The sequence below is a fragment of the Syngnathus floridae genome, chromosome 9, assembly GCF_059516105.1.
Source record: "Syngnathus floridae isolate MCC-2025c chromosome 9, RoL_Sflo_1.0, whole genome shotgun sequence".
Taxonomy (NCBI): Eukaryota; Metazoa; Chordata; class Actinopteri; order Syngnathiformes; family Syngnathidae; genus Syngnathus; species Syngnathus floridae.
This window is the reverse complement of record NC_142421.1, coordinates 6,430,322-6,456,496: the sequence shown is the minus strand read 5'-3', so window position 1 is coordinate 6,456,496 and position 26,175 is coordinate 6,430,322. Positions and strand designations below refer to the sequence as shown.

The window sequence follows — 26,175 nt, the reverse complement described above, 5'->3', positions numbered from 1 at the left end:
ATACAATTTGATATATTACAATGCACTCGACATCATACTCCACACTCATCCGAACAAATGTACTCAACAAAGATATTTTAAACCAGCAAATGGTCGGAGACCAGTCCAGGGTGTGCACCGCCTCTCACCCATGACCTTGATTGGGACATGAGTAAAAGAAAATGGATGGGTAAAACAAGGGACCCTTATGAGCGAATTTACCCAAAAGTTACGTGTTTTGTGTGTCAATGTATTCGTAGCTTCCAGAATGCAATCAAATGTGTACAAACAAATGTGTGGTGTCTTTTGTAGGACATGGGGGTTGGTGAAAAGAAAGGAGGCTGATTTCATGACTAAAACAAGCCCCAGGCTTCTCCAGATGTCTCATCTGAATAAATGAGTCCTTTTAATCAATAAGTCATCTGCCCTCTGTGAAGAATAATGAGAGGCTACGGGAGTTTCCGTGACGCCGACGGTGTTAAATACAAGCTCATGCACGCATGCTAATGACAAAAGGTAGTACTTTACTGCCAAGTTAAAAATTCATAAAATGCATATGATGGGAAGTCAAATATTCATGAATCTACTATATCATGTTGGAAAATCAGAGTTGTAAACAGTTGCATTGTTTAGCTTTAGATTAATTCACAGGCCTTGTTTGAGTCAGACAACGAACAATTACTCAGCGTAAATATTAAAACAAGATAGTCAGCGTTGCACTAATCAAAAGTGGATCGACTCGGTTCCCTAACAAAACACGGAAAGGGAAGGTGAAGGAGCAACGCAGATAAATCGACAGGAAGATGAATCACGCAGAAATTCGAAAAACAAAGAGCACACCAGCGGGAGGAAGATAAATGAGACCGACACGTTGAAGACGGCGCGATCACTATGACAAAACGAGATAGGTGAATGCAAGAAATTCTTAGTTTAGTGAGTTTGCTTGTGTTTTCAATAATTAAATAGTTCTCACACGTTTTAAACAAATATATGTGAACGTTTAAAAATAGCAAACATAATGAATACAGCCATTAAGCGATGTGGCCTGTGGAGATGGCGCGTGACGTCTGCCAGCTGATGGAAGGTTTAGATAGTTCCAGAAAATAGTCTGTGATGTAACACAACGTTGTTCAGGTTCAAGATCTAAGCATGGAGAACAGAAGTAGGGTGGTGGGGTGGGGTGGGGTGGGGATAGGCGTTCCCCCAGCAAGGCCTCGGACAGGGTGGCAAATGGAGAGGGGTGGAAAATGGCATCTGTTCCCTCCCATCCTCATCCTTCTCACTCACACTCTCCCGCTCAAAACGATTGCTCTCTCAACTCATGAATATTTCATTTTCATATTTCTGAAGAGAAGTAAGCAGTTTGTACTTGCGCTCCTCTGCATACTAACGACGCTCCATCTTTTCTGAGGGGGGTGGGGGGTGATGTGGAATGAAGATGTTGGGATGAAGGCTAGGGATCAGCAAAATCTCAGTCACTCGCTCAATAAACTCACTTCCGATGGCTTTATAGCTTCAAGAAAGAAGGTACGAGATGCCATGACATTTGGATTTCTTTGGGGTTTTTTCTCCCTGCGCTTTTGATTGGGTGATTTCTCAATTTTCCAATTAGGTCACGGTGGAAGAACCACCCGACGGTAGATTTAAAATGGTACGGTCCCCTCATCTAACATCTTTGTAACTAAGAAAGTAGCATGCCAGCTTTTAAACTTCTAACCACTACAAAGGTTTACGCTCTCATTGTCATTGTAATTGTTTCATATTTCTTGCATACCATTATTGTATGCATGTGTGTGTGCGATTTGTGCACGTGTGTATCCTGTAGAGGGCGAGTGCGGTGTGCTGCTGAGGCCGAAATCTGTCTTGAGCACTTAATTAACGCTAAGGCTCCAGTGGCCCGAACTTATTAAAGATCCACAACACATTAAGTAACATACACACACATTGACATCAATTAGACCCACAACATCCTACCTTTGAGCTACCAATGATTAAATGCATCTCAATTGGTGACCTTGTGCTGCTTAGTGACCCACTTGTGGAGGGGAATTATTTTTAAGGACCTTTAACTGGGTTGGCAACTGAGTTTTAAAATAGTACAAGTGGAGGGAATGCATTTTTTTTAAACACAAAAGACACAGTGTTCAAAACAAAGCTACAGCTAATTATAGCTGCAAAGTTTTTGTAACGACTTAACTACAGTTCTGAGTTAGTGATCGACTTCCAATCAAATTTGATTTACGTTGCTGACATAGGAATACAAGTCTGTCGTGAACCAAAATCCTCCTGATTCACATTTTGGCACCAGATAATATTTATACATTTGTGTTTTCACTATTTGCAGCAGAGTATGTTCCCTATTTTTTACTCAAATAATGGCTTTCACTCCATCAGTAGCTGTGTCTCTGAATTAGACTTCCTCAATTAAAACCAGAATAAAACAAGAGTGCCAAAGGGGAGGACACGGAAACTATGAATGGATTAACCATTCAGCTCCATGTGTGTACTTGTGCGTCAGCGCTTCAGGAGACATTTGCCCGAGGAGGAGGCCACACAGATTGGTGTGAAGCGAAGAGCCAGCTCAGATCTGCTTAGCATCGCCACGCGTGTCACATCACGTCGGATGGCGCCGCAGTTACATGGGAAAGGGGGGGGACAACATGGCCGTCACGTTGAACAACAACCCTGTGACAAATGCAGACGCACCCCTTCTGTCAAGCAGGCCTGAGGAGCCACCTCTGATGTTGCTTGCCTACACATACATTGTAATATGCTATGACGCCGTTGGCACCTGCACATTTTCTTTTCGACGCATGCTGTCATCTCGAAACTCCGTTAAGTATGTGCTCGGATGTGACAGTGCATGAAGCAGTATTGCATGACAGATTATCAAAGCGCTTTAATGTTTGTGACTATTGTTGTAATTTAAACATTCTGACTGCAGTTTAGCAACAAAAAAAAAAGTCAAATTGGAAAATGATGACGCAATTGTGGGAAATCAGGAGACGTCAAAGGCAGATGGAAATTTTCGGCGATGAGGCTGTACAGAGGTGAATGAAGAGTGATGTAAGGCAAGTAATATTGGAAGGAAAGAGAAGACGGGCAGGCAGACAGACTTCGGACGTTAACAGTTGTAGAATGTGTCTGAAATATTACGACGGGAAAAAATCAAAGGTGGAAACTATGGACAAAAGTTTGGGAAGACACGGCTATTAAAATAAGGTTTCCTTAAAGGGGAAGTCACTGTCAACAAAAACTATATGTCATATGGATCGGCCATTTTGCCACTTGCTGTCGGCTAATTTCATCAGCTCATCTCACGTGATCAAACCCATAAAACACATGAGCCTTGGCACAATTTTCTCTGCCATTGAAAATCGGTACAGAAAGAGGAAGGGAATCAATGAGGGAAGATGAAATTGGTGACATGAAGGCCATGTGCATCAGAGCCACAGTGCAGATGAAGGAATATCATATTTTCTCCACTAAACTTGCAAGAAACCCTGGAGATTTAATTAATCTTCACTCGCCTCTCGCTGCTTTGGGCTGTAGCGCATTCCTAGACACCTTCATCTTGACGAAAATACTAAATACCCCCGTTGAGTTACACACCAATGGATTGTCACTACAGTCACGACTACCCAGAGCCACACTAACACCAATGAGAGAGACGTGATATTATCACTACCTCGGAGATAAACACCCATGTGGTGTGATTAATCCAAAACCAGAATCTTCTAATTCTGCATCTGCCTTCCACCAGTGGAAGGCAGGCTGAATAATTGAACAGTGAACATAAGATTCATGAAAAGCTCAGCTTGCCAGAGCGCTTTAAGGGGGGCTGGTGGGGGTGGAGGGGGGACCGAAAATGCTCTATGACGCTATTCTCCAGAAGCTGCCAGAGGAAGCAATAGACTCATCCATATTTTCTATTTCATCACATTCCCTTCATGTTGTACACAGTAGAGCAGCAGGAGGCGGGGCTTTGAAAGAAGTATTCCATTGTTAATCTCTGAGATTATGCAAAACCTACGGAAATCAAATTGAAAACCTTTTTGTTTATTTATTGTGGAGCACTGATTTCATAATGGCGGACATGTTTTGTTCATTTTCATCGTGATTTCCGATGACTTATTTAGTTCTGTCAGTATCAAAGGTTGCTTTCTTAAGATTTGGTCCTGATTTTAAAAGACTCATCTCAAATGTCACAAGACTTCATTCAATGACCATCTTTATTTATTATCCAAGTGCTAAAAAAAAGTACTGATCAAAATCTTATGGTTACAAATGGTTAGACCATGCTGTGAAATCCAAAGGTCATCCTTGATATTAAAGGTCACAATTTTAAAGGTTAAGGTGCTGTCACTTAAGATGTTTTGTTTCTATTTGTAACCCTTCAACATATGACAAAATGTATTACATGATGTACTACTGTTAGCTAGACATGAAAAGCAAATATATATTCAGTTTGACCAGCAAGCAATCATGGGGGGCAGCAAGTACAAAAACGTGAAATTCAATAGTAAACAATGTAGCCAGTGGAACACAACAGAGTGCCAGCTGACGTTTTTTTTTAAGCATTTGATGCAAACCCACTTGAAATTGTGTTTGTATTTTGTCCACTGCGGCTCTCAATGAAGGACACTCAAAAGCAATTATAGTGAACAATGACTGGCATTGAGCTCTTGGACATTTGAGTCATCCATGTCTATTTTCTTTTTGTTTATTTTTTATTTTCAGGGCCATCAACATTTTTATTTTATTTTTAAGCAGAAGATGGTGTTTGAAGCCTCTATTATGTGTGGTTTTTTCTACCTGTCTAGAGAAAACCCATGGATGCCTAAATATAAAAACCGTGAGGTTATCATAACATTTTAATAAAAAAAATTGGGGACTTCAAACGGAACCTTGTGGGACACCTAGGACAGGGGGACCAGTGGATGATTTGCATCTATTGATGCTAGTGAACCCGGTGTACTACGTGTGGGCAATGTATAACTAAATCCAATAATTATTCCTCACAAGGGATCATTTGAACCATGCTTTGTCGTGCACGTGGGACCCTTTTTCTAAAGGTGACCCTGATAGGGGCATCAAACCCCATATGTAGCTCCTTGGCTCATTGCGAGACACAAACATAAGGTGGCAGCTCATGGAGAAGCATTCTGCTCATTGTTTATTCTATTTCAAAGCCCTCCACACATGCCATTCTCTTTCGTTCTATTTTGCATTTGAAGAAGTGAAATATGCTGGCTATAACTTTATAAATGCAGTGTGTTATTTCAGTAGTTGTATTGTGTTCATGAGCCGCCCTCTTGTTAACGCATGAAAGCGACAGTCTGTCTCAAAGCGCAGAATATCGTGATAGAGTCTTTTGTTGCTTGTGACAGGGAATTAAACATCAGTATTTTCCTGCAGTTTGCTGGGCGAAGTAAAATCACTTGATTGATTGAAACAGTCTGAATACAATAAAGGACTTTTCTCTAACTTAAATGAATAGAAACAATAGTAGCTGGGTTGCAAAGGCATTATAAATTTTAAGAATCTTTTCATGGAAAGTTAGTCTAAGGAATTTTGGAATGTTTCACAGTGACAATTTGAACATTTGCCATCAAATACAAATATGGAGCTGTGCAAAACCTAATGTAATGGAAAAGCATACTGTCAAAATGTTGTTAGTATTAGCTTAACAAATGTCAATACATAAAAACCTACAGGACACAAAAGTCAGACTCAATGATAATAAATAAATAAATATTTTGTAATAAATCCTATATATATATATTTTTTTTGCAATTTGGGTCTCCATTCCAAATACTCTTTCAAACCTAATGTTAAAAAAATAATAATAATATTGATAACTGAAAAGTTTTTTCTCATGACATGCTCCCTGGATTTTGCGCCTTTTAATGGTGACTATAAATAATGTCTGCAAAGTGCACATAGCAGGAGAGCAACCTCTCACATTATATAAAGTATATTGAACATGTTTCCTGCGAGTGTCTTAATATTTATGCATGTCTCTAAAAGCAACATGCTGTAGAGCCAGTCATTATAGATGCATATGCCATTAAGGCTATCTGGAAGCGTCGACACGTCAACGCGTAGAGATGTGACCGACTCGAATACTCGGGCCAATCAAAGGCGATCTTTGATGTTACTTCATGTGATCATGTGTCAACGTTCCACATTACACACCACACGCAATGCGTTTGATGATGTCACAACTCGTATGCATATATAGTCCATGTGATGTGATTGTCACTTTTAAAATAAGACAAGGCTTTTTTTCAACTTTTACCTTGGCAAATTATAACCTCCAAGTTTTAATTGTATGACTTTTTAGTATGCATGATCATCCGAAAGACTTTTTCACCATTTCAAGATTTTCCTAGGCCCACACTTAAATATCGTTAAGGCTATTTTTAATAATCACCGTCAAATTTCAAAAGTTCAAATTTGTCTCGAACAGGGTTAACAGTGTTTCAACCCAATTTTGTGACTCACTTGTCTTCCACCGTGCATCTCAAATAAGTTGGGTTCTTAAAGTGACAATGCCTGCAGGGAAATGTGTTCAGACCCATTTCCGTTGTAGCCTTCCGATTATCCCGCTTTGAAGAAAGACTTTGGAGTGCAAAGTGATGAGGAGGAGGGATGTCTGCTGTAAAGGTTGACTTTATATTTTTTTCCCCCTTGATCTGCGCCAGACATTCTTTGTGTCCTCGCATCCTATGTGGCAGAGTGCGTGTGTGTTTGGGGGGGGAAGAGGGCTTCCGGGAGCCTTTTTTCCACTAAGAATCTCATCCGTTTTCGCACCCTGTCACATCCTCCCTGGAAGTACAGGGTGACTTCAAAGGTGTTGCTGGAAGTGCACTAAACGGGGTTCTATACTTGGCCTTGAAGCCTTTCTAGTGCTGCCTTTGCATTTCTGTGAATGTTCCCCTCACATCATTAAATGTACAGTTGGAGAGCTCTTTATGTGGTTTACAAAGTGTGCAAAACAATGGTGGTCTTAATGCTCAAACATGGCCATTGGGTTGCCATGGATATCTCAGGGATTCTTCTTTTAAAAACCCTAAGAATTCTTCAGAAGACACTGATAGATTTATTGTGCGTTGGGGTAAATGTGGGCAGAAAAAAATATGAAAAAAATTGCCCAAAAATCAAATATCTTGCCAGTCACCTGAAGGGTCCAAGTATGTTCAGGGGGCCTAGAGCCCCCGTGGTCACCCCTTTAGTTCCGCCAGTGGACTCAAAAAGGCTTAATCTAGGCTCTCAAACATGGATTGATCAAGAAAAACAATCAGAGCAATTTTGAGTTCATTGAATCCTACTTATTTTCCTTTAGCTTTGATTTACACCAAAATCAGGAAGCGCATGACACATCACATATTGTCTTCTTTTTCTTTCATCTAAAATGTCCCTCCTCCCTCAGTTTATCAAGAGGAATTTATTTTTCACTATTGGCTGACATCCACAAAGTACTCCCACTCTCTGACAGGTCTGCCAACGAAGACAACATTCCTAATTGGAGGGGATGTCGTTCCAAAAACTCAAAATATTACCCAGAAAATAACTAGGGCAAAACATATTATGGTAGCTGGTTTTCTATTATAATAGCCCCAAAATATTTAACCCACTAGAATTTTAAATATAGGATCATACATTTTTATCCTATCATATTTTTATAATGGCCTTGATAGGACTTTACAATAAGGACATCCATATGTAAAACAGTGGTGAAATTATCAATTGCTGACACAGTTCTTGCACTTGTTTCTGTGATCTCGCATGCTATAGCGTGCTATCATGAACCCAAAGTCTGCACGCACAGATGTGTGTATGCATGTGCATTGTGGTCTCGTTTGCGTGCAAATTTGCTCATTAGCTCAAGGTTATGCTCCGCATATTGTGTCACTGGCTCAGAGGTCTGTTTTGAACTGAATTATTAAGACGTGCTTTTCCTCTTTAGTTCCGACTCAGTGGGAACATGTTAATGTGAATTTGTCCCATTTTAGCCTGCTGATCTTTATGTGAGGCACGCTGTTACAATAAAGCAGCTCTAAATGCAACCAGAGCTCTGAATAAATTACGCAAAATTGTTTGGGTTTGTGGGATAGTAATTTACTTGTGAAGAGTTTTGTTTCCCTAACGACTTTTCCCGCAGTGTTTCACTGGCCACTCGCAGTGAAGTTATTTAAATATTTACGGTGTTGAGTTCACAACAAAATGAGCCCTGATGGATTTGACATTTAGATAAACAATAAATTGCCCGTGCTGGCATCGACACTGATATTTAGCAAAGACCAATTCATTATTCATAAGGTTTAATAACATTTCATATTTTTAGACAGACTTTATTTATTTCACCAGGTCTCAGCATGACCTTTCCCTGGCTGAATCAGATCATCCCGACATGAGGGCAATAAATGCTGGTTGTTAAAAGAATAACTATTGTCAAACAACACAAATGTGTTTGTTTAATGATGTGATCTAAATTTGAGCTACTGAGAGCTAAAGTGGGTCAAGTACATTTTCGTGTCACTCTGGATGCACCCCACCAAGGTTGCCCCCCCCCCCCCCCAAATTGCACAGTACTTTGGTTTTCATGCACCTTTTTCTCTATATAGCTGTCCATAAAATCCAAAATAATGAACCGATTGTTTTGAAATTTTCCGAGATTGATGTGAGCATAGGCAACATGTGCACTTGAATTGTGGTGACGAATAGCTGTAGTTTTCTAACATTAAACGACATTCCGCTTTTTATGTTTTGATAATTGGTCATAGTTTTTTTTTTGACAGATGTCAAGCATTTTTTACATCAAACCTTTCAGATTATGAATACTCTGTTCATGACGGCGTAAGAATCAGTGTCAAAGGACACAGAAAAAAAAACAAAGGCACAAGACAGTCATGGGCCATGTGACAAGTCTCTAGCTATCCAGTGTAAAACTCCTCTCCTCGCTTGTCCTCGACTCACCTGAACGCCTCGTGAGCAGTGTAATGTGATGCGATGTGAAGTTGGCCGAACATGTCGCTTCTAAGCCCAGAACAGGCCCGTAGGCCGCGGAGCGTGAAGGCGGACAGGGAAGGTCTCACTCTCACATTTGGAAAGGAGTTTGACCTTCTATGCACAAATGCCTGTACCAGTTAGGCAGCTCGGTTAAATTTATGTGACAGCTCTCACTGATGTTGTTTTTTAATCTAATGGTTATTTTCATGTCTGTTGTGACTTCTGAACTAGAAACTAGTGGCTGCTCAATTGTGTGAACTGAGCAGAAATAAAGAATGTAAATATAACCCAAGTGGGTCTTCTGTTAAAGTGGATAGATTATCAATTGTCAATATTTTTTTCTTTTTGATTGATAGCATTACGTTGCACTTAGAAAAAATACACAGGAAGAAAACATGTGGTATGATGCAATGTCTGACTTTGGAATCAAATTTTCTTTTAAAACACAAAAACCCTGATGTCAAGTTACAGATTACCTTTGGCAGTGGAAAAAAAAAAAGTTAAAAATAAATATTGATTGTGATTACAAGCAGGCTATCACTTTACCTAACATCCGCAGAATGTTCTACTTCTAGCTCTTGTATTTATAGCAGCAAAACATTAAACGACAGAAGTCCTCTGAAGTACTCTGCAGTATTTTTTTTCCCAAGAATTTCAGTCAGATTCTAAATCTTATAGGCGGTCGACTGTACTGAACTTCTGAACTTTAATGAGCTGGTATGAAACCTAAATATATCCATTGCTATTACATTAGCTTCAATTAAGTCTTCCTATCAGTGCCATGATAAAACTGAGCAAATTCGAGAGTGAGAGAAGATGCTCATCTCAGCAGGTCTCTCCTTTTAAACTCACACCTGATGCTCACCTGAGAGACGAGTATGCACTTTTTTTTTTTTTTATGTCTGGGACCTTTGAAAGCAGTGAGCAACTGAGCTGGAAATAAGAACAAAGGCGCACAATGACACAGGGGAAGGAATAACAATGAGTGATGTGCTGTGCCGTTGCGTGATTCCATGAATAGAAATTGTGTGCGTGTGCGCGTGCACTGCATCGGTCTTGGATTAACATCAGAGCATGAATACTGTATATATCATTTCCCTAATTACCATTCGGTACTCTAATTACAATGCAATGGGGACACTGGCTCTGTGTGATCCTCACTCATGTATAATAATCTCTATACGACTTGCTTTGTCATTCTCACACAGACCTGCATCAAGGGTGTCACTTCCTCTCTTTGACTATGCTTCCTTTGCTTTCATGCACCTGTCATTCCAATCTGACCTTGAGTCACCTTTGCACAACTAGAAAGTTGAATCACTAAACAGATTTGTACTCTGCAATGAAGTACGGAATCATCACCGGTAAACACTTAACCAACATTCAGCTGAATCTATACACAACATTAATTCATTATTGTTGCAATCACTGAATTATTCCGAGTTCATCTCTCGCTCTTGCATTTCGCAAACAGAGAAGAATGAGCCGTGTCCTGAATCGATTGCGATGAAGCTTCATCAAAGTGCCATCATCAGTCAAAGTGTCATGTGTAATATTTAAGGCATTCAGCCAGCAACAGTGTGACTAACAGACTGCATTCAAATTTAGGCAAGTGGGGAAAGGATTACCTCATAGCCAGAACTCGTCCGCATTAGCGCTCGAGGATTCAGCAGATGTCGGAGTGTCCCCAAACACAAGCAGAACCTGCAGGGAACAAAGAAATTATGAGGACATCTGGTGAACGCTTGATGTTTTTATTAACAGTGGCACTCTGAGATGTGGTTGACCTGACTTGCAAGTTTTGCTGTATTACACCATACGGCAAGATTGTCATGGAGATCCGCCATTATTTTTAAGGATTGGAGCATGTGACACGATTGCTTCCATTTTGATTTGAGGTGTAAGGTCCTTTTGGCCATTTCCAGGTGTCAATGACTGGCAAAGTTCCCCAAGAGATTTTATAGGTAGGTACCACATTGCAGACAGGTGAGCGCCAATAAACAGCAAAATTTGTGCATTTTTGTTATTGCGTGCTAGCAGAACACGGGAGGGAAGTTTGATGACTCGCTATAAAATGCGGAACTGATAAACTGAGATTTTTCAAGGTCATAGCTGTATAGATGCAATAACTCAGATTTCTTTTCAAACTGTGTTGCCCTCCACGTGGTGGTGAGGCACCACTATTGTTTCTTTGTATCATCCAGATTGAATTTAAGGAGAAGGCTCGCTGATTGCTGATGAAGATATTGTGTTTGGTGTACAGTGTTGATCATCTCAAGTAGATCACATACTGTAAAAGAATTTTTTTAATCAATGTTGCCATTTTGTTTTAATTTCAATTTTCTCTAACCCAACCATAATTGCTTTTATGCTGATCCTCCGCTTTCTCTTGGTTAACCTTGAGAACTCTATTTGAAAGGATCAGTACATTATCAAATTTTAAGTGTTTTTCTGGCTGAATCAGAATCATAACTTTTCCCCTCATTATCTCTGTCTCATTTGCTTGGTTGGCCTTGTAGTTAGGAATAACTATAAAGTTGTTACTTTTGCTCGATTTAAATGTCTGCGTCCAACAAGTATGAACTACATTTGACTGATTCTCTGCCCTTTTAAATGCATAACAGTAGCGTCATCTAGCGACTTGTAAGAGCATTGTTGGTGGACGTCATACTACTTAGTGGCCGCTACGGGGCGACAAAGATAACTTCAGCGTCCATTGAGTTTTGATTGACATTATTATTAAACAGTATGAGGAAATTGCACCCCATTGCAAATAACAGCCTTAGTACACTAAATGGATCATTAGAGACCAGTGTTAGCAGGAGCCTTCCCCCATCCGTACATATGACAATAATAATAATAATGATACATTTTATTTATAAGGCGCCTTTCAAGTCACTCAAGGTCGCCGACCAATGTGAATGTGGCACATGGAAGCAGGCTACAGTGGCACGATAAAGGTTGCTATTTGAAACACATAATGGAAACAAACAGGCTATAGTGGCACAATAAAGGCTGTTTGAAACAACTCGGAAATCATTTTTGCTTCGACCAACATGAACGTAGCTGGAATTAACAAGACCATGAACCTGCCACAAAGTGTAATGTTTTACTTGAGTACTGAATATGAATCATACCCATTTTCCTGTTTAACACAATAAAATAAAATAAAACCTATACACCAAAGGCTCAAAAAGTACACAAAAAAGTATTTGATGAGGTTGGTAGTGTTTTATTTCAAGCCCAACAATACATTCATTGATGTTATGCTGGTACAAGGGGTCTATGATTTTCGATGGAGAGCCACAAGTCAAAACACGCCACAATCACTAAAATAGTAAAATCATGATTACCATTTGTATTAATATCAGTTGTAAGCCATAAATATAAAACATGAAAAACAGCAAGTGCAGCATTATGTATTCTCATGTCACTGCGCAAATAGGTAAATACCGTATCGCCTGTATGGAAAAATTGTCGTGCACTTGCAATTCCTAGAAGTTAATCAAACATGCTCTTGCTGTAAAACTCACACTTCTACTGTTATATTCCACGGCAGAATCTCTCCTTTGACTTCTTCACGTCATTAGTGTTGTATTCTGTGAAGGTATCTGTCAGGGTCAGTCTCGCCACCTCTCCTCGAACCGGCTCGTGGAGATCTCTCGGATGACCTGAAGCTTCGGCTATCGTTTAGAACCGCTGATGCCCCTGTAGTGAGCTCATTTGTAGTGTGCTGATGTGGACCTTCGCTGCCATGAGCTGCAGCATCAGTATCATCACCAGAGTCCTTTTCCTGGCTGCTTGGGAACCCTTCGCCAATACTAAATAAAAGGAAAACAGTATTTTTTTATGCCTAGTTGTCAATATAAGCAACTGAACATTTTTAGGTTGAGGGTCAATTATTGGTTTAGTCCCTGTCCCACACAAATTGCATGGATTTACTATGCCATCGTATCAGACTACCTGAGATGATTGAAGGCCCGCATCCAGTGTGCACCCAGTACGTCCCTCCCGGTAGCCCTCAAGCCTCTGCGGTGACTCCGGGTCCTGAGTCCCACCAAGGCTTGGGCAAGCTCAGTCTCATCCCTGTGGGCCCAAACTAGCTGAGCCCTCTGCTCGGCATCCTGATCGCCGGCCGCCCTGAAAAGTCTCTGCAGTTGCCACAGGTTCACATTGCTGAAGATGTTCCCAGAGCCGGCCTTGCGCGCTCGCCTCTCGGCCAGGCGCCACAGGGTGGAAGGGCCGGCCACCACGGATGAGGGCGGGGATGCAGCCCCACTATCCATCAGAGGAAAATTTCAGGGCTAGGTTGCATATAGGACGTCTTGCTTTAAGAGGATGCAAAAAAAAAAAAAAATAGTTTAAAGTCAATATAGACCGTTAACACAAAGGCTTCTTATAGGATCTCTACAATCAATATTTTCCATTTTTGGTTTCCACTACATAAAGATCAGAGATATGTGATGATAAACATAGACCCAGAACATATTGTAACCAAAAGGGAAACAGTGGGAGTAATTTCTGTTTACTTTGGAGGTCTCGCTATCCAAGTTACATATCGGCACAAATACTAGCAAGTTTACTCCGCTAAACCACTGTTCTTCTGATCTGCTGCTTTATTTCTTAAGCCTTACTTAGTTGCTCCACTTTTAAGCATGTTCCAAATTCCACTGCAGCTTTTAAATGCGACACAAGCAGTGACAAAAGACTGGACTCAATATGAGTCACATAAGATCAGGTCAATGAATGTTAGGTCGTGTGTTGACAGCAAGTTACTGGTTATACTGGTTAGTTTGACATTTGACAATTATGCATGATAAATAACTATTTTGTTACGGGGTGTCTTGTGCGCATGGATTATGATCAACATTATTCTCTCACGTGCCTTTTTAAGTCTGTCTTCTGTTTACTCCAGCTAAACTGCGATGCAAAACATAGCTGAGCCTGAAAGTAGCAAATACTATAATTCTAAAAATGATGGCTTCTTGTCATGACATGTTGATTAACAAACAAACGCATTCACTATATAATTAGCTGATTCTGCACATACAGATAGGATCTTACAGAATGACAACGAAAATTGTATGTACTTACCGGAATAAACGAAATGACTCAATTGGAGTCACTTGAATAGCCTTTCCATCGATGCAGCAGCTTTTTTCTAAGTTGTTTTTGTCCCGATGAAAGCTGCTACCATACGTGACGTTGCGTGCAGCATTTTTGTTGGTTCTTTGTTAATCCATTTGTGCCCTTGAGCCGGTTCAATCGCTGGCACGCCAAAAGCCAATGAGAGAAGAGATTCTACCATAGTAGGCGGGGAAAACTGTCAAAATTGCCAATCAGAAGGTTGTAAAGGTGGGATATAAAAAAATGGCACCGCCTCTGTAATGACGTCAGTCTCGTCCTTTGACGTCAATGGCACGAATTGTCCATTTATTGTGCACGAGACGAGCATCCTGCGCGCATGCATTGACGTTTAAAACTATGTCAGTGAACTGAGGAATAATTACGGGGACATTCTATTCGTTATCTTATCATTTTGCAAGACTAGGAGATGCGTTAAATTGTTTCCCTGTATGACGTCATAAATACGAAATTGGTTACGTCATCATGCCTGTGTTTTTGTTATGGTTTGTTTTCATCGCCCACAACACGTTTTTATAGTTTTAAAATTGCGCCTCGTTTGAATGTACATTTCAACAATGTTTAAATAGCAACCTCTAGAGGAGCACCAACAGCGTTACAACAAAATAAATCATTGGTTTTGGGGGTCTGCACAATTCAGATACAATTCTTTACCTGCATTTATCATCATTTGACAACTCACAAAGCACCAGTAATAACTTAATACAAAATTTAACACAACCAAAATTTTATCCATCCAAAGATAATCATTAAACATTTTTAGCATGGTTGATTACTGATTGATGATAAATGACACTTTGCAACTCAATTTTAACTGGCATTTTCTCTTCACCTCTATTTTGATTATTTTTCCACACTAGAAAAGAAACAGATTGGAAGAAAAATTATGTAGGGTATATTTGTGTCCTAAAATTCAGGCTTGTGTTAGTCATGAAGGAATCATGTATTGTATTGACAAAATACAATAGTATTTTGTCACCGCATTAGGCATCACCACAAAAAGTTAATAAAATAAAAATTAAAAGCGAGTGAAAAGGTATTTTATCATATAAGCAAAAGGATTGGCTGTTGACAACGCGTCAAGAGTTAAAACGTTTTGCTATGCAGGAGTAAAGCAAAAATGTTGTGCAATGAATTAAAAACAATACAAAATAAACTGCATTTGTGAACTGAGTCATGCTCCTAAAAGTGTCAAAAGCTGGGCGAGTCATACAAACGTCAGCTGAAACAGCTGACAAAAAAAAAGAGGAAGGAGATGGCCGGTTCATCTGCCACACACAAACCCCCACCCAGAAAGCCACTTCCTGCTCACTTGTCTGTGGTTTTGATGACAAGCACACAGAAGAATATTTTTAAAAATAAGTAAAAACCAAAAAAGGGGCAGGGGGGATAGAAAAAGAAGGAAAAGTCAGTCAACCGGCTCAGCAAAGAAGCACTGAGTGAAGTAACAGTGATGGAGCCTCAAGAAATAAGAGAGGGTTACTTGGTCAAAAAGGTAAGAACACTCACTTCCTCTATTGACCTCTCCAGTCTGGTTCAGACGGAAAAAGTATCCATGTTATTCATTGTGCTAAACTGAAGGCAAGTGTATTTCATTTACACCAGAGGGGCTGTCATGTGATCATTCTTCTCGAACAAGGTGGTTCAGTCCCCAAGTTTATTTATGTACTGCCGAGCAACGCAATTCTGCAAGCATGATCATAAGACAGCTCGTGTTTTGTCTTAAGTGTCTCGGCATTTAGTTAAACGACCTTTTATAGCCGACTACACTCGAGTGTTTGTGCTGAACGATGTCTTCTTACGGCAGGGATAAAACACAAAGGCTGCTTGCATTGCCATGACAAGTTCAAATAAGGGACAGAAAGTTGAGCAAAGAATTTAACTTTGGTCCTTTTAATGGTATGCGGGTTCTTCACATAGTCTAGTGCAGTAAATTTATTAAGTACAGTTCAGTTATATTTAACTTAAGTACAAGTTAACAACACATTTCATTTTTGATAACCATTTCCAACCAGGAAACTGTAAAAATGTAAAAACTACTACATAATTCCTCGAAAGGTTGACATAAATCACCCCCTTCTATCTTGCAGTAATTGATCAACACAAATGATTCTTGATTTGACAAAGATAGACAGAATAGATGTTGAAAAAGGGGGAAGTAGTCGTTAAACAAGAAAGCGCCAATGCGGCATTTGAAAGACAAAAAGAGGAGTTAAATTATGAAAGGTCATCCAGAGGGGGGAATGATGCATGTATTCACATCATCATATTGACATTTACGTACAAAAGATCACCACAAGTACAGATATTTATCTAATAATATGTTTTTCCTGACTCAAAGAGCTCACTGTTAAATTACTGGACCGCTGTGTGGGCAGTGCTGTCTGAAGACGGGCTGGATTTCTACAAGAAGAAAACAGATCAGTCTCCCAAAGGGATGATCCCACTGAAGGGGGCCACCATTATCAGTCCTTGTCAGGACTGTGGCAACCGAATGGTATGTCTATATTGTGTCGTTTACACACACACATAAACACGACTTGGAGCAGAAGTGCACATCAGCGAGTTCATTTCATTCTTCAGTTGGTGTTCAAGATCACCACACAGAAGAAACAGGAGCATTTCTTCCAAGCGTCACACACAGAGGAGAGGGAATTGTGGGTTAAGGACATCAAGAGGGCACTTCAGTGCCTGCAAGGGGGCAAGAAGTTCGCCAGGAAATCCACCAGACGCTCCATTCGCCTGCCCGACACCGTCAACCTGACGTAAGCTCATGAAAGTCTTACCATAAAGTTACTAATGCGACAATCTTGAGGAAAAAAAAATGCCATTGTGTCGTTCTAGTGAGCTGTACAATCAACTGAGGGACCCTGATGAAGGGGTGAAGGAATTGAAACTGGAGCGAGAGAATAGAATCTTCAACCACTGCTTCACTGGTAGCGTTGCTTTTTGTCACAGTTCCTTTTTATTCTTGCAAGTTTCACTTTGATACTTTCTTTAAAAAGGTTCCACGGTGTTAGAGTGGCTCATATCCAAGCAGAAAGCCAGGAACAGGCCTGAGGCGCTTATGTTAGCTACGGGGCTTCTGAACGAGGGCTACCTGCAGCCCGCCGGCGAGCTTTCAAAGGAGGGAGCGGTGAGCAGTGAGAAGTCCGTCTTCTTGGATCAGATCGAGGCTTTTTACTACTTTGTAAGTTGATGCCAGTCATACTAATATGCTCAGCAAAGTCATTCGTATAGACCAGGGATTTTCAACTGGTTTTGTCCAAGGCTATTTATTTGCATCTGTTTTTGTATTTTGGGAATCTCAGCTACATTTGACAAAATTTGGATGAGTACATGATTCATAAATATCTGGAAAATAAGTTTAAATAAATCAATTTTATTAAAAGAAATGCTACAATTATCTTCCATTTCCAATTTTTTGGACCACCTGCAATATATAATCAGCTGGAAAATAAATCAAGTCTAAATAATAAATCAATTTTATTTTTAAAAATGTTATTTTCTATTTCCGCGGACCACCTCCAATACTGTCACGGACCACTAAAGGGTCGCGGACCACCGGTTGACAATCCCTGATTTAGACAGGCGAATCAGATAGGTTGATTTAGAAAATGACATTTGAAGATTTTAAGAGATTTTGGATCATGTGCTGCATTGTGACAGGCAGACAGCGGCTTTTTCTGCGAAGGCTACTCCAGTGATGAGGACACTCTTGTCAAGGAAGAATTCAGAGGGAATATTGTCAAACAAGGCTGTTTGCTAAAACAGGTACTAACTCAAGGCAAACTAGTGTACAAAGCGCTCCAGTCCAATCTCCATGCGGAAAATTCAGATTTGAATTGCTCCATTGTTCACAGGGTCACAAGAGAAAAAACTGGAAAGTCCGGAAATTCATTTTGAGGAACGACCCAGCCTACATGCATTATTACGACCCAACCAAGGTAAATAATTTCACCTCAAATAATGGCCCTCCTCTATTAGCTGTCGAGTGTATACCTAAATTGGAGCAAAGATGCATGCCTCGAGATACACATTTCAATTGTTCCCTGATTACGCTTGTAACTCAAATAGGCAAAGAGTGCAATGAAAAGAATATTTCCAATTTAGGGTTCTGACCCATTGGGGTCCATCTATCTGCGGGGGTCCGTGGTCACGGCTGTGGATTTCGTCCCTGATGGTGGGTGAGAAGCACACAGTCTCCCTTTTCTTCCCCCACAGTCCTTTCTCATCTCTCAACCGTTTACCTTCCGCCATTACAGCCAAAAGATACGACGTTGACGGCAACTTGTTTGAGATCATCACCTCTGATGAAACCCACTACTTCCTGCAGGCGGCCACTGCCGAAGAGCGAAAGGAGTGGATCGAAGCCGTGCAAGAAGTGGCCAAAAGTGGAAAGTAGTATTGATCTGCCGGCTCTTTGTAAAGGATGGAAAAGTGTGTGCGTTTTCACATTTAGTCACATTAAAAGGTCATGTCGCTAGCTTATTTAATGGTTGTAGTCTAGTCATTTGAAAATTGTAGTCATAGGAGCCCTGTGCCTTTTATTGAGCCTCTCATTTTTGCCTCATGAAATTAAAAACAGTCTTATCATATAACCACATGCATGTTCGCAGTTCCTGCTTGGGAAGTGGGAGTGTATCAACATTTTATTTTAACGGTTAAGAAGACAATGCTTGGGTTGCTCTGTATTAAATATAATTCATATTTCCAGCAGAAAGCAATATTGTTTCTTTCAACATTATATAATTTAGTGTGGTCACTTTTGTTGAATTAAAAGCACAAATAATTGCTATTACACTTGTCTGTGGTTTTGATGACAAGCACACAGAATATTTTTAAATATTTTTGAATTTGACTTGATATTGTCAGTGTCTCATTTGAACGTTCACTCAGGTTTTGCAGCCGAACCAACTGGTCCATTGAAGTAACTTATGGTAAATAATTATTAAATTATCCTTCAAAAGTGTTACACTAGCCCTAACCTTTGTTCTTTTAAAGTCAGAAATGATCTTGGTAAGATTCTTTTCAATAACAAGCAAGCAAGGCCTATGCATTGGGATCATTGCCATCTGTCAGTTATAAAACTGTCACTGAGGACAATACAAAGCTGCACAACTTATGGCTAGAACTTATATGAAAACAATAATGTGGTTCATTTCATCTTTATGATGAGCACAACAAGATTTCCAACGAAAGTTACTTTGTATTGAGGAGCATGCAATGCATTGCTTGAGGAGGACATGAGCATGTTTGGACTTTAATGAAGGACTTTTATATGATATGGTACATTGTTCGGCTATTCCAACTTCTCCCCGTCGAAAGGGGTACCAAAAGAGCAAGAATGGTGTTTCAACTCAGTTTGTGGTGTTTATCTTTAGTTTTTTTCACATCCACATTTGCATCAGCAGTAGCAGGTTATAAACCTGCAGACCAAACAAAACCCCATTGATACATTACAACGGAAATGCATATGCAATTGCATATAATGAATTGTTGTCTTTATTTAAGCAACAAATTTAAAGCAACTAATTTAGTTGTTGCTTAAATAAAGACAACAATTCACATTCATTATTCCATATACAAATAGGATTACAAATATGATTGATGAGCCAAATACCAAATGAAGATACTACATCGCCCAGCATGCAATGTGAATAACCAGAGTTCCCTGCAACCAGGAAAAGCTAAACAGCGCGACGTTTTGAATATTTTTCCAGACAACTGGACTTTAATACTAAACATCGGATTTAAATTGTGCTTTCACCAAACGATCAGCATGACAAGCTACAAAACATCATTGGCAGATCATGAATGAAAAAAAAACCCAAAGGATTTAAACAGCTTACCGGTGGTGCGTTGCTCTTCATGACTTTGCTTGTTTGGCAATGTGCTCTGTCCATGAGTTTGACACTGCTCGTCCCCGCACGAATGCGCGTTACTTGAACTGCACGTAACCAATCACTGATCCGCGCTTCAATGCCCAGGTAAGATCCTCCCACTTACCTGCTCTTTAGTGTTTCATTTACTTACCGTCGTCTCTGCTACACCAGTTGTATGAGCTGAGTGAGCGCAACATACATGATGTAATCTTTAATGTATCACTAAAATGAAAATAACCAATTCAAACAGTGCAAAATGATATTGAATGATCTCCTTTGTGATGTGTGGTTTCTGCTAAATATGGTGTTGATTTTTTTTTCCCAGGAGGAAAATGGAAAAGGTGGCCTCCACGGGCACTAAAAGATGCTGACATCAGCATATATTGTGACTACATGGACATATGTTTTGGAAGAATTTTATTAAACCACTGTGGCATGATGGACTAGTGGTTACACACATCTGCCTCACAGTTCTGAGGATTGGGGGTAGAATCTTAGCTCCGTGTTATTGTGTGGAATTTGCATATTCTCCTCAGTCAGGTGTGGATTTTCTCAGTGCACTTAATTGTTCATCCACAGCTTTTTGTAACATCAGTCCTGGAACGTTTCTGGCACACTCCATAAGTGCCCCATGAGTGGCCAGTCCAACCTGTAATCAGCTTCTCACCCAGGCAGCCAAGGATATTTCATAAATCATGAGTTTTTCATTCAAATCATTCAGATTCATATATTTTATTTTGAAATCAATTATCACAATGGATGGTAGTTGTGTTCAAATGTTGAGTCACTTGTCCCGTATTTATCCTTCATATGTGAAAGAGAATGTGAAAGATTTCATCACTGTCACACACAGCCTGCATAATAAAGAATTTCTTTCTGCGAATTTGACATAAAGTCTCTAAGAACTAACTAACTAACTAACTAACTAACTAACTAACTAACTAACTAACTAACTAACTAACTAACTAACTGCAAAAAATAAACTAAATCTTACTAAATTTATAAATCAATTTGACATAAAGTCTCTAAGAACTAACTAAGTAACTAACTAACTAACTCACTAACTAACTAACTAACTAACTAAGAGCAAAAAATAAGCTAAATCTTAGTAAATTTATAAATCACAATCCACTGAATGACCCCAATGATCTGCAAGCAAAAACACTTGCCAAACAAACTAAAAACTGAAATATTTGATTTCACCAACACTGTTATGTCACATTGGTCCCAGGCTCTCATCCACACCTGAGAACACAAAGGTAAGGAGACACGTGACATTGCTGGTGCTGGGCTGTGTGTGCGAGTGTTGGATGGCCACATAGCACTGACCATCCCATCAGTGAACAGTGCAGCGATGGCCCAAGTAAAAGTAACAGGAGATGCAACGAGGAGCCACCAGGACTGTACGGACGTATACTCTAGCATGGCCACTGTCAGCTCCTCTGCAGGTAAGTTCGCAAAACCATATTTATTCATAATCCTTCTTTTAAAATATGGGAAAAACAATGCCATCGTAGCAGTTATTTTTAATTCATTACATTTTAGTGTACACCTATAATGTAGAATAGAATAGATTGAATACAGACTGTTTACAATGAATATAAACTAAAATTAAAAAAAATTAAATACATTTTATATATATATATATATATATATATATATATATATATATATATATATGAATAATGATAACGGTGAATAATGCATGCATATAATGGCGACACTGGTATGTGTGACAGTATTATATATATAGTATTTTATATATATAATGAATATGAATAAAATGAAGAATGACATCACTATGTCACATTTAACATGCAAGCAACATAGACGACTCAAATTGGCCTTTTTTTGTGTGGCAGGCCAAGGTTAGCTCAGTCCCCCACTCTGGCAAATTAGTCCCTTTGCTGGTAGTTGTGGAAATAATCTGCGTCAAATCCCTGCGTTTCTGGTAACTTTTTCTCACAAGCTTGTGTTTGGCTGCAAAAGCTCTCTGGCTCTCATGTTGCCTCATGGCAGTGGGAACCATCAAGTCTGGGTAATCCCTCTTTTATCAAAAACGTCATCATTGAGCTAACGAGTTAAGTCATGCTTTTTGCGGGATGCCAACGTGGGAAATGCAAGAAAACGAGGAAACAGGATCTGAGGAATTGTCTTGAAGTAAAGGTGCAAAACTTCACCCTCTTTGTTCATCCTGAAAGCAGAGATTGGAGATTCGTTGAGCAAGGGGTCATTGTGTGAGACCTCTGTGGCTGCGGGTGTCAGTCGACGGAGTCGAGCCTTTCAGTCCCCGGTGAGGAGGCGCCTCCGCACCACCTTCAGCCACAAGCAGCTGGAACATCTGGAGATGGCCTTTGGACAGAACCAGTATCCTGACATCTACTACAGAGAGGAGCTGGCCCGAATCACCAAGCTCAACGAGGCTCGCATTCAGGTACCTGCTAGGGACTGGACAGACGATAGTCAACTTTTTTTACTCCAAAAGGATGAGGGTTAGGGGTTAGTGTTAGGGCTAGGGTTAGGATTTTTTGGGTGAACCAGCAGAATTGAAAAATACTGTATACCGTTTCAAAAATAGGTCAAACTCAAGGCGACAAACTTCACTCCAATTTAAGTTGGGCGGTTTCAAAATGGACTTTCCCGTGATTCCGAGAGAAATATGAATTCATAGAATTGGTGTACATCAAGAATTAAGGAAAAATAACTCTGAAAATTGTTTTGGGGCAAGCAATTTGCTTGCTAACACTATTGTAATAAAATGTCAGTAATGACTGCAGGACATTTGTCTCTTGTCTGCTGAATCATCCCTGTCTTGTCTGCATGTCAATAGGTGTGGTTTCAGAACAGGAGAGCCAAACAGCGCAAGCATGAGCGGGTCTCCCAAAAACTGCACCCACTGGGTATGATGTCGGGCCACAGGGCACTACTGGGCAGCATGCATGTGGCACCATCCATGGCCCGACAGTATTACGGCCAGCCCCTGGGCCACATTCCACACGTCACTGCGGTGCTGCCTGCCAGAGTGTACCCCCATCACCCTCAAGGTCCTATGAGCTCGTGTCCTTCCGTCACACCGCAGGTGAGCTCTCAGCAGCAGCATGAAGAATGGTACAGTCATGTGAGGAGCAACCTGACCTCAACAATGTTCTCTTTGACATCCATGCAGCCCCTGGAGCCCTCCTCTCATTGGAGCTAAGCATTTTAGAGTTCCAATTTAGAATTAAGCATGTATCAGCAAACTTAAGTACATACATGTTCTCTGTAATGTTTCATTTGTGACTTGGATGAGAATATTGTCAAATGTTTTACTATTGAGCAATAATTGTGCTGCTGGTGTTCATACCCATAATATCATTGTATACAGCTCAGACGGAACAAAAAAAATTGTATAAACGTTATTTTTCATTATTTTAAGTCGTTTTTTTATCAGGTATGTATTAGCTGGCTTCGGCAAAATCAATAAAAAAATCACAATAACATTGTTGATAACAGATTTTAATAGTTCACATTCTAGTTCTATTATGCATTTATTTTTAAATATTTGTATTAAACAACCTGTGAAGAATAGATACAAGATGACAAAATATATATTTATAGAATAACAAACTGTACATTATCAAAAATCACAGATGAATTTGACAATTTGAAAGCTGTTTTTTCTCGAGGCAGCTTATATGTGAAGTTGTGTGTGTGTGTGCGTATATGTATGAGCATGTGCGTGAGCTTAGCTTCATGGGTTGACCAACTAAACAGCAGCAAGGCGACTAGTCTTGTTCAGTGATACAGAGGCAGCATTGCACAGGACAGCACTGCGTTACATTCATGTTTTCCTGTCACGTACCCGCTGGATGCACAAACACGGTGAGGATGACAGCTATTGGCTCATATGTAGAATACTTTTGACATTCATCAGATAGAAAGATACAACTTTCAGGAAGAAATAGCAGGTTTCAGCCTAAAATGCTGCAAGTAGCGGCACTATACAGTGCTTATACACTGTCACAGTGGTAGACAACTTTTCATTGGTTGTTTGATGTGAATCAGCCTTTGACGAGGCACTAATTGTAGGAAACTACAAGAATGGAAAATGCTTGCATGGAAGATTTTGCTTGCATGGGTTAGCCTGAATTGCTCGTTCTACTGTTTTGAACCGGCAGGTTTACTGCTCCAGATGAGAGAGTAAACATAATTTGCTCCTAACAAAACTGACTGGGCCTTGCAAAAGAGACTGACGCTCTTACGGAAAGCCATTGGTCCTTTACAGCTTTGTTGTGAACATAAAAAAGAAAACAGTATTGTGCAGGGTGACGTATTACTCTAGTGATTTGGCAAACTCTGCATAATCTATATAACCGTCATTGTTCTTGTCATCGTCCCTCAGAACTTCATCGATCAGCTTCATGAGATCTTCCTCTCCTATTGGCTTGCCGTTGTCTCCTCTCTCCTAAACAACAAACAAATAACCAAAAGTACATGTAAAAAGAAGCTGCATCATGTGAATACAAGCTGGTCAATAGAGGGCGCCATCCTACCACTCAGCTGAGTCACTTTGAATTAAAAAAAATAAAAATAAAGCTATAGACAATGAAATAACATAACAATTCACGATACAAGAACAGTGGGCCACCTGCTATTTGCAGGAGATAGATACCAGGTGTTGTGGGCAAGCTCTCAAATAGCAAAAAATCACAAATAATTGACATTCATTCAATTGCACTGTGATATAAGCCCTTCATCAAAGGAATTATTGATTAAAGCCACAAAAAATGGGGGTTGAGTTCCTACCTCTCTGTGGACGTGGGTGATCGCTGTAGCCAACTCCAGCCCATCTAACAGGTTGTTGCCATCATAATCGTGCATCTTAAAATAATGAAGCTGAAGCTCCTGAGGTGTCATGTCTTTCTCTGGTTTGTCAATCACACCCTCTAAATGCTCCATAATGTGACTGTGAGACAAGAGACAAATTGTTGCACACTGCAAGCTGGGTGTGTGAAAAGTGTAATAGCTTGTGCAATTTGGAGGCATCGCTCACTCTTTATCCTGGATCATGTTTTTGTCAAGGCGACCGTGGCTGGATAAGTGAGCTGCACTCTCGACAATGGGGGGCTGTCTCTGATGGTCAGCGTCCACATGAGAGAGGACACTCAGAAGACAGGAGGTCAAGAAAAGGAGGAGACTGTGATGTTTCATTTTGTTGCAAGAGACACCTGCAGGGAAAAAGTTACAAGAAGGATTATTGTGCTGCTGTATCGTGTTACAATTTGGCACACGAGTAAAGACGTCAGTTAATGATTTTCTAGTTATATAAACTTCAACATTGATTCCCAACCACGGCGCTGTGGCACATTCGTGTGCTGTGTGCCATGATATATCTTTGTTCATTTAGCCATGTCATCAAGGTATTGCAACTTTTTTTTTTTTTTACCATTAGATGGTTGGGAAAAAAATTAAGGGTGATTTTAGCTGGAACGTAAAAGAAAATTCAATCGTATTACACACTATGAATTGAAATAATTTGCCATCCCATGCACAGCAAAATACAAGAATACATTGATGCAATGACGTTGCCGCAAATCTGCTTGTTGTACGGCAGCTAGCACGGATATATTATTTCCATGGCGTCCAATGTGCGGCACATATTATTGCAGTGGAATTTGTTTCAATAAATAGTAACCACAGAATTGCATAAGTTTCTTTTATTTTACCTGACTCCAAGTTGACTGTTCCGCTCCTTGGTGTTGAGTAGCCAGGAACCGTCACAGGTTTGCAAACCTAGCCGCTTGCCGTAGTTCCACCTTGTACACGACATCGTATTGTGATTGGTTGTTATTGGCAAAGACGACATAATTAAAACAAGATGTGTACCTCCATATATTTTGCTTCGTTTTCATTCGCTTTTTGACGCTGACAAAAAAAAAAAATCTACAGACTACATAATTAGGACATTTTCACGATTGAAACCTAATGCTATTCATTCTGAAGGACATTTGACACGAAGTTGATTATTATTATTATTATTATTATTATTATTATTATTATTATTATTATTATTATTATTATTATTATTATTATTATTATTATTATTATTATTATTATTATTATTATTATTATTGCACAACTGTAACAAATGTTATGACTTGGTAAAATGCAA

The 26,175-nt window shown here is 39.8% G+C and overlaps 5 protein-coding genes across 8 annotated transcripts in view; 2 read left to right on the top strand and 3 right to left on the bottom strand.

Annotated features, from left to right (window-relative positions):
* Positions 1 to 20,062, bottom strand: part of LOC148393162 (golgin subfamily A member 7B-like) — a 129,302-nt gene extending 109,240 nt beyond the window's left edge. For 2 of the 3 annotated variants that reach the window (XM_088384559.1, XM_088384556.1), the window contains exons 1-2: positions 19,992 to 20,062; positions 10,623 to 10,698 (exon numbers count right to left, since the gene is read on the bottom strand). The gene's annotated coding sequence lies outside the window, so the exon portion shown is untranslated. Of the gene's footprint in view, positions 1 to 10,622; positions 10,699 to 15,648; positions 16,276 to 19,991 lie in introns of those variants that run through there. The other variant, XM_088384558.1, reaches the window with a different exon arrangement.
* Positions 12,204 to 14,421, bottom strand: avpi1 (arginine vasopressin induced 1). 2 transcript variants are annotated; one of them, XM_088384561.1, is made up of 3 exons: positions 14,089 to 14,421; positions 12,958 to 13,318; positions 12,204 to 12,815 (listed from the first exon to the last, which is right to left on the bottom strand). In XM_088384561.1, exons 2-3 carry the CDS (start codon positions 13,278 to 13,280, stop codon positions 12,581 to 12,583), a joined length of 558 nt encoding a protein of 185 aa, XP_088240687.1. In that variant the 5' UTR covers positions 13,281 to 13,318; positions 14,089 to 14,421; the 3' UTR covers positions 12,204 to 12,580. The 2 variants fall into 2 exon arrangements, with proteins under 2 accessions (XP_088240687.1, XP_088240686.1); XM_088384560.1 differs by having other exon boundaries at positions 12,958 to 13,322; positions 14,089 to 14,411.
* Positions 15,397 to 18,940, top strand: plek (pleckstrin). The gene is made up of 9 exons (XM_088384554.1): positions 15,397 to 15,634; positions 16,481 to 16,636; positions 16,723 to 16,904; positions 16,984 to 17,075; positions 17,145 to 17,329; positions 17,809 to 17,913; positions 18,003 to 18,086; positions 18,253 to 18,322; positions 18,405 to 18,940. The coding sequence occupies exons 1-9, from the start codon at positions 15,593 to 15,595 to the stop codon at positions 18,542 to 18,544; spliced, it is 1,056 nt and encodes a 351-aa protein (XP_088240680.1). The 5' UTR covers positions 15,397 to 15,592; the 3' UTR covers positions 18,545 to 18,940.
* A 2,285-nt stretch (positions 20,063 to 22,347) lies between the features above and the next one.
* prop1 (PROP paired-like homeobox 1) lies at positions 22,348 to 23,324 on the top strand. The gene is made up of 2 exons (XM_088384562.1): positions 22,348 to 22,458; positions 22,855 to 23,324. The coding sequence occupies exons 1-2, from the start codon at positions 22,372 to 22,374 to the stop codon at positions 23,218 to 23,220; spliced, it is 453 nt and encodes a 150-aa protein (XP_088240688.1). The 5' UTR covers positions 22,348 to 22,371; the 3' UTR covers positions 23,221 to 23,324.
* Positions 23,325 to 23,503: 179 nt separating this feature from the next.
* On the bottom strand, positions 23,504 to 25,849 carry mcfd2 (multiple coagulation factor deficiency 2, ER cargo receptor complex subunit). Its single transcript, XM_088384661.1, has 4 exons — positions 25,730 to 25,849; positions 25,057 to 25,231; positions 24,810 to 24,969; positions 23,504 to 24,468 (listed from the first exon to the last, which is right to left on the bottom strand). Exons 2-4 carry the CDS (start codon positions 25,212 to 25,214, stop codon positions 24,337 to 24,339), a joined length of 450 nt encoding a protein of 149 aa, XP_088240787.1. The 5' UTR covers positions 25,215 to 25,231; positions 25,730 to 25,849; the 3' UTR covers positions 23,504 to 24,336.
* Positions 25,850 to 26,175: the final 326 nt, after the last annotated feature.

Excerpts from the sequence above, each read along its gene's own strand:
- avpi1 (XM_088384561.1), bottom strand. The coding sequence starts at position 13,280 with ATGGATAGTGGGGCTGCATCCCCGCCCTCATCCGTGGTGGCCGGCCCT. Across the intron at positions 12,816-12,957 it reads CGGGCCTTCAATCATCTCAG|TATTGGCGAAGGGTTCCCAA; the intron begins GTAGTCTGATAC and ends CCTTTTATTTAG.
- plek (XM_088384554.1), top strand. The coding sequence starts at position 15,593 with ATGGAGCCTCAAGAAATAAGAGAGGGTTACTTGGTCAAAAAG. Across the intron at positions 16,637-16,722 it reads AGGACTGTGGCAACCGAATG|TTGGTGTTCAAGATCACCAC; the intron begins GTATGTCTATAT and ends TTCATTCTTCAG. Across the intron at positions 17,330-17,808 it reads TCGAGGCTTTTTACTACTTT|GCAGACAGCGGCTTTTTCTG; the intron begins GTAAGTTGATGC and ends GCATTGTGACAG.
- prop1 (XM_088384562.1), top strand. The coding sequence starts at position 22,372 with ATGGCCTTTGGACAGAACCAGTATCCTGACATCTACTACAGAGAGGAG. Across the intron at positions 22,459-22,854 it reads TCAACGAGGCTCGCATTCAG|GTGTGGTTTCAGAACAGGAG; the intron begins GTACCTGCTAGG and ends GCATGTCAATAG.
- mcfd2 (XM_088384661.1), bottom strand. The coding sequence starts at position 25,214 with ATGAAACATCACAGTCTCCTCCTTTTCTTGACCTCCTGTCTTCTGAGT. Across the intron at positions 24,970-25,056 it reads AACATGATCCAGGATAAAGA|TCACATTATGGAGCATTTAG; the intron begins GTGAGCGATGCC and ends CTTGTCTCACAG. Across the intron at positions 24,469-24,809 it reads TCACCCACGTCCACAGAGAG|GAGAGAGGAGACAACGGCAA; the intron begins GTAGGAACTCAA and ends TTTGTTGTTTAG.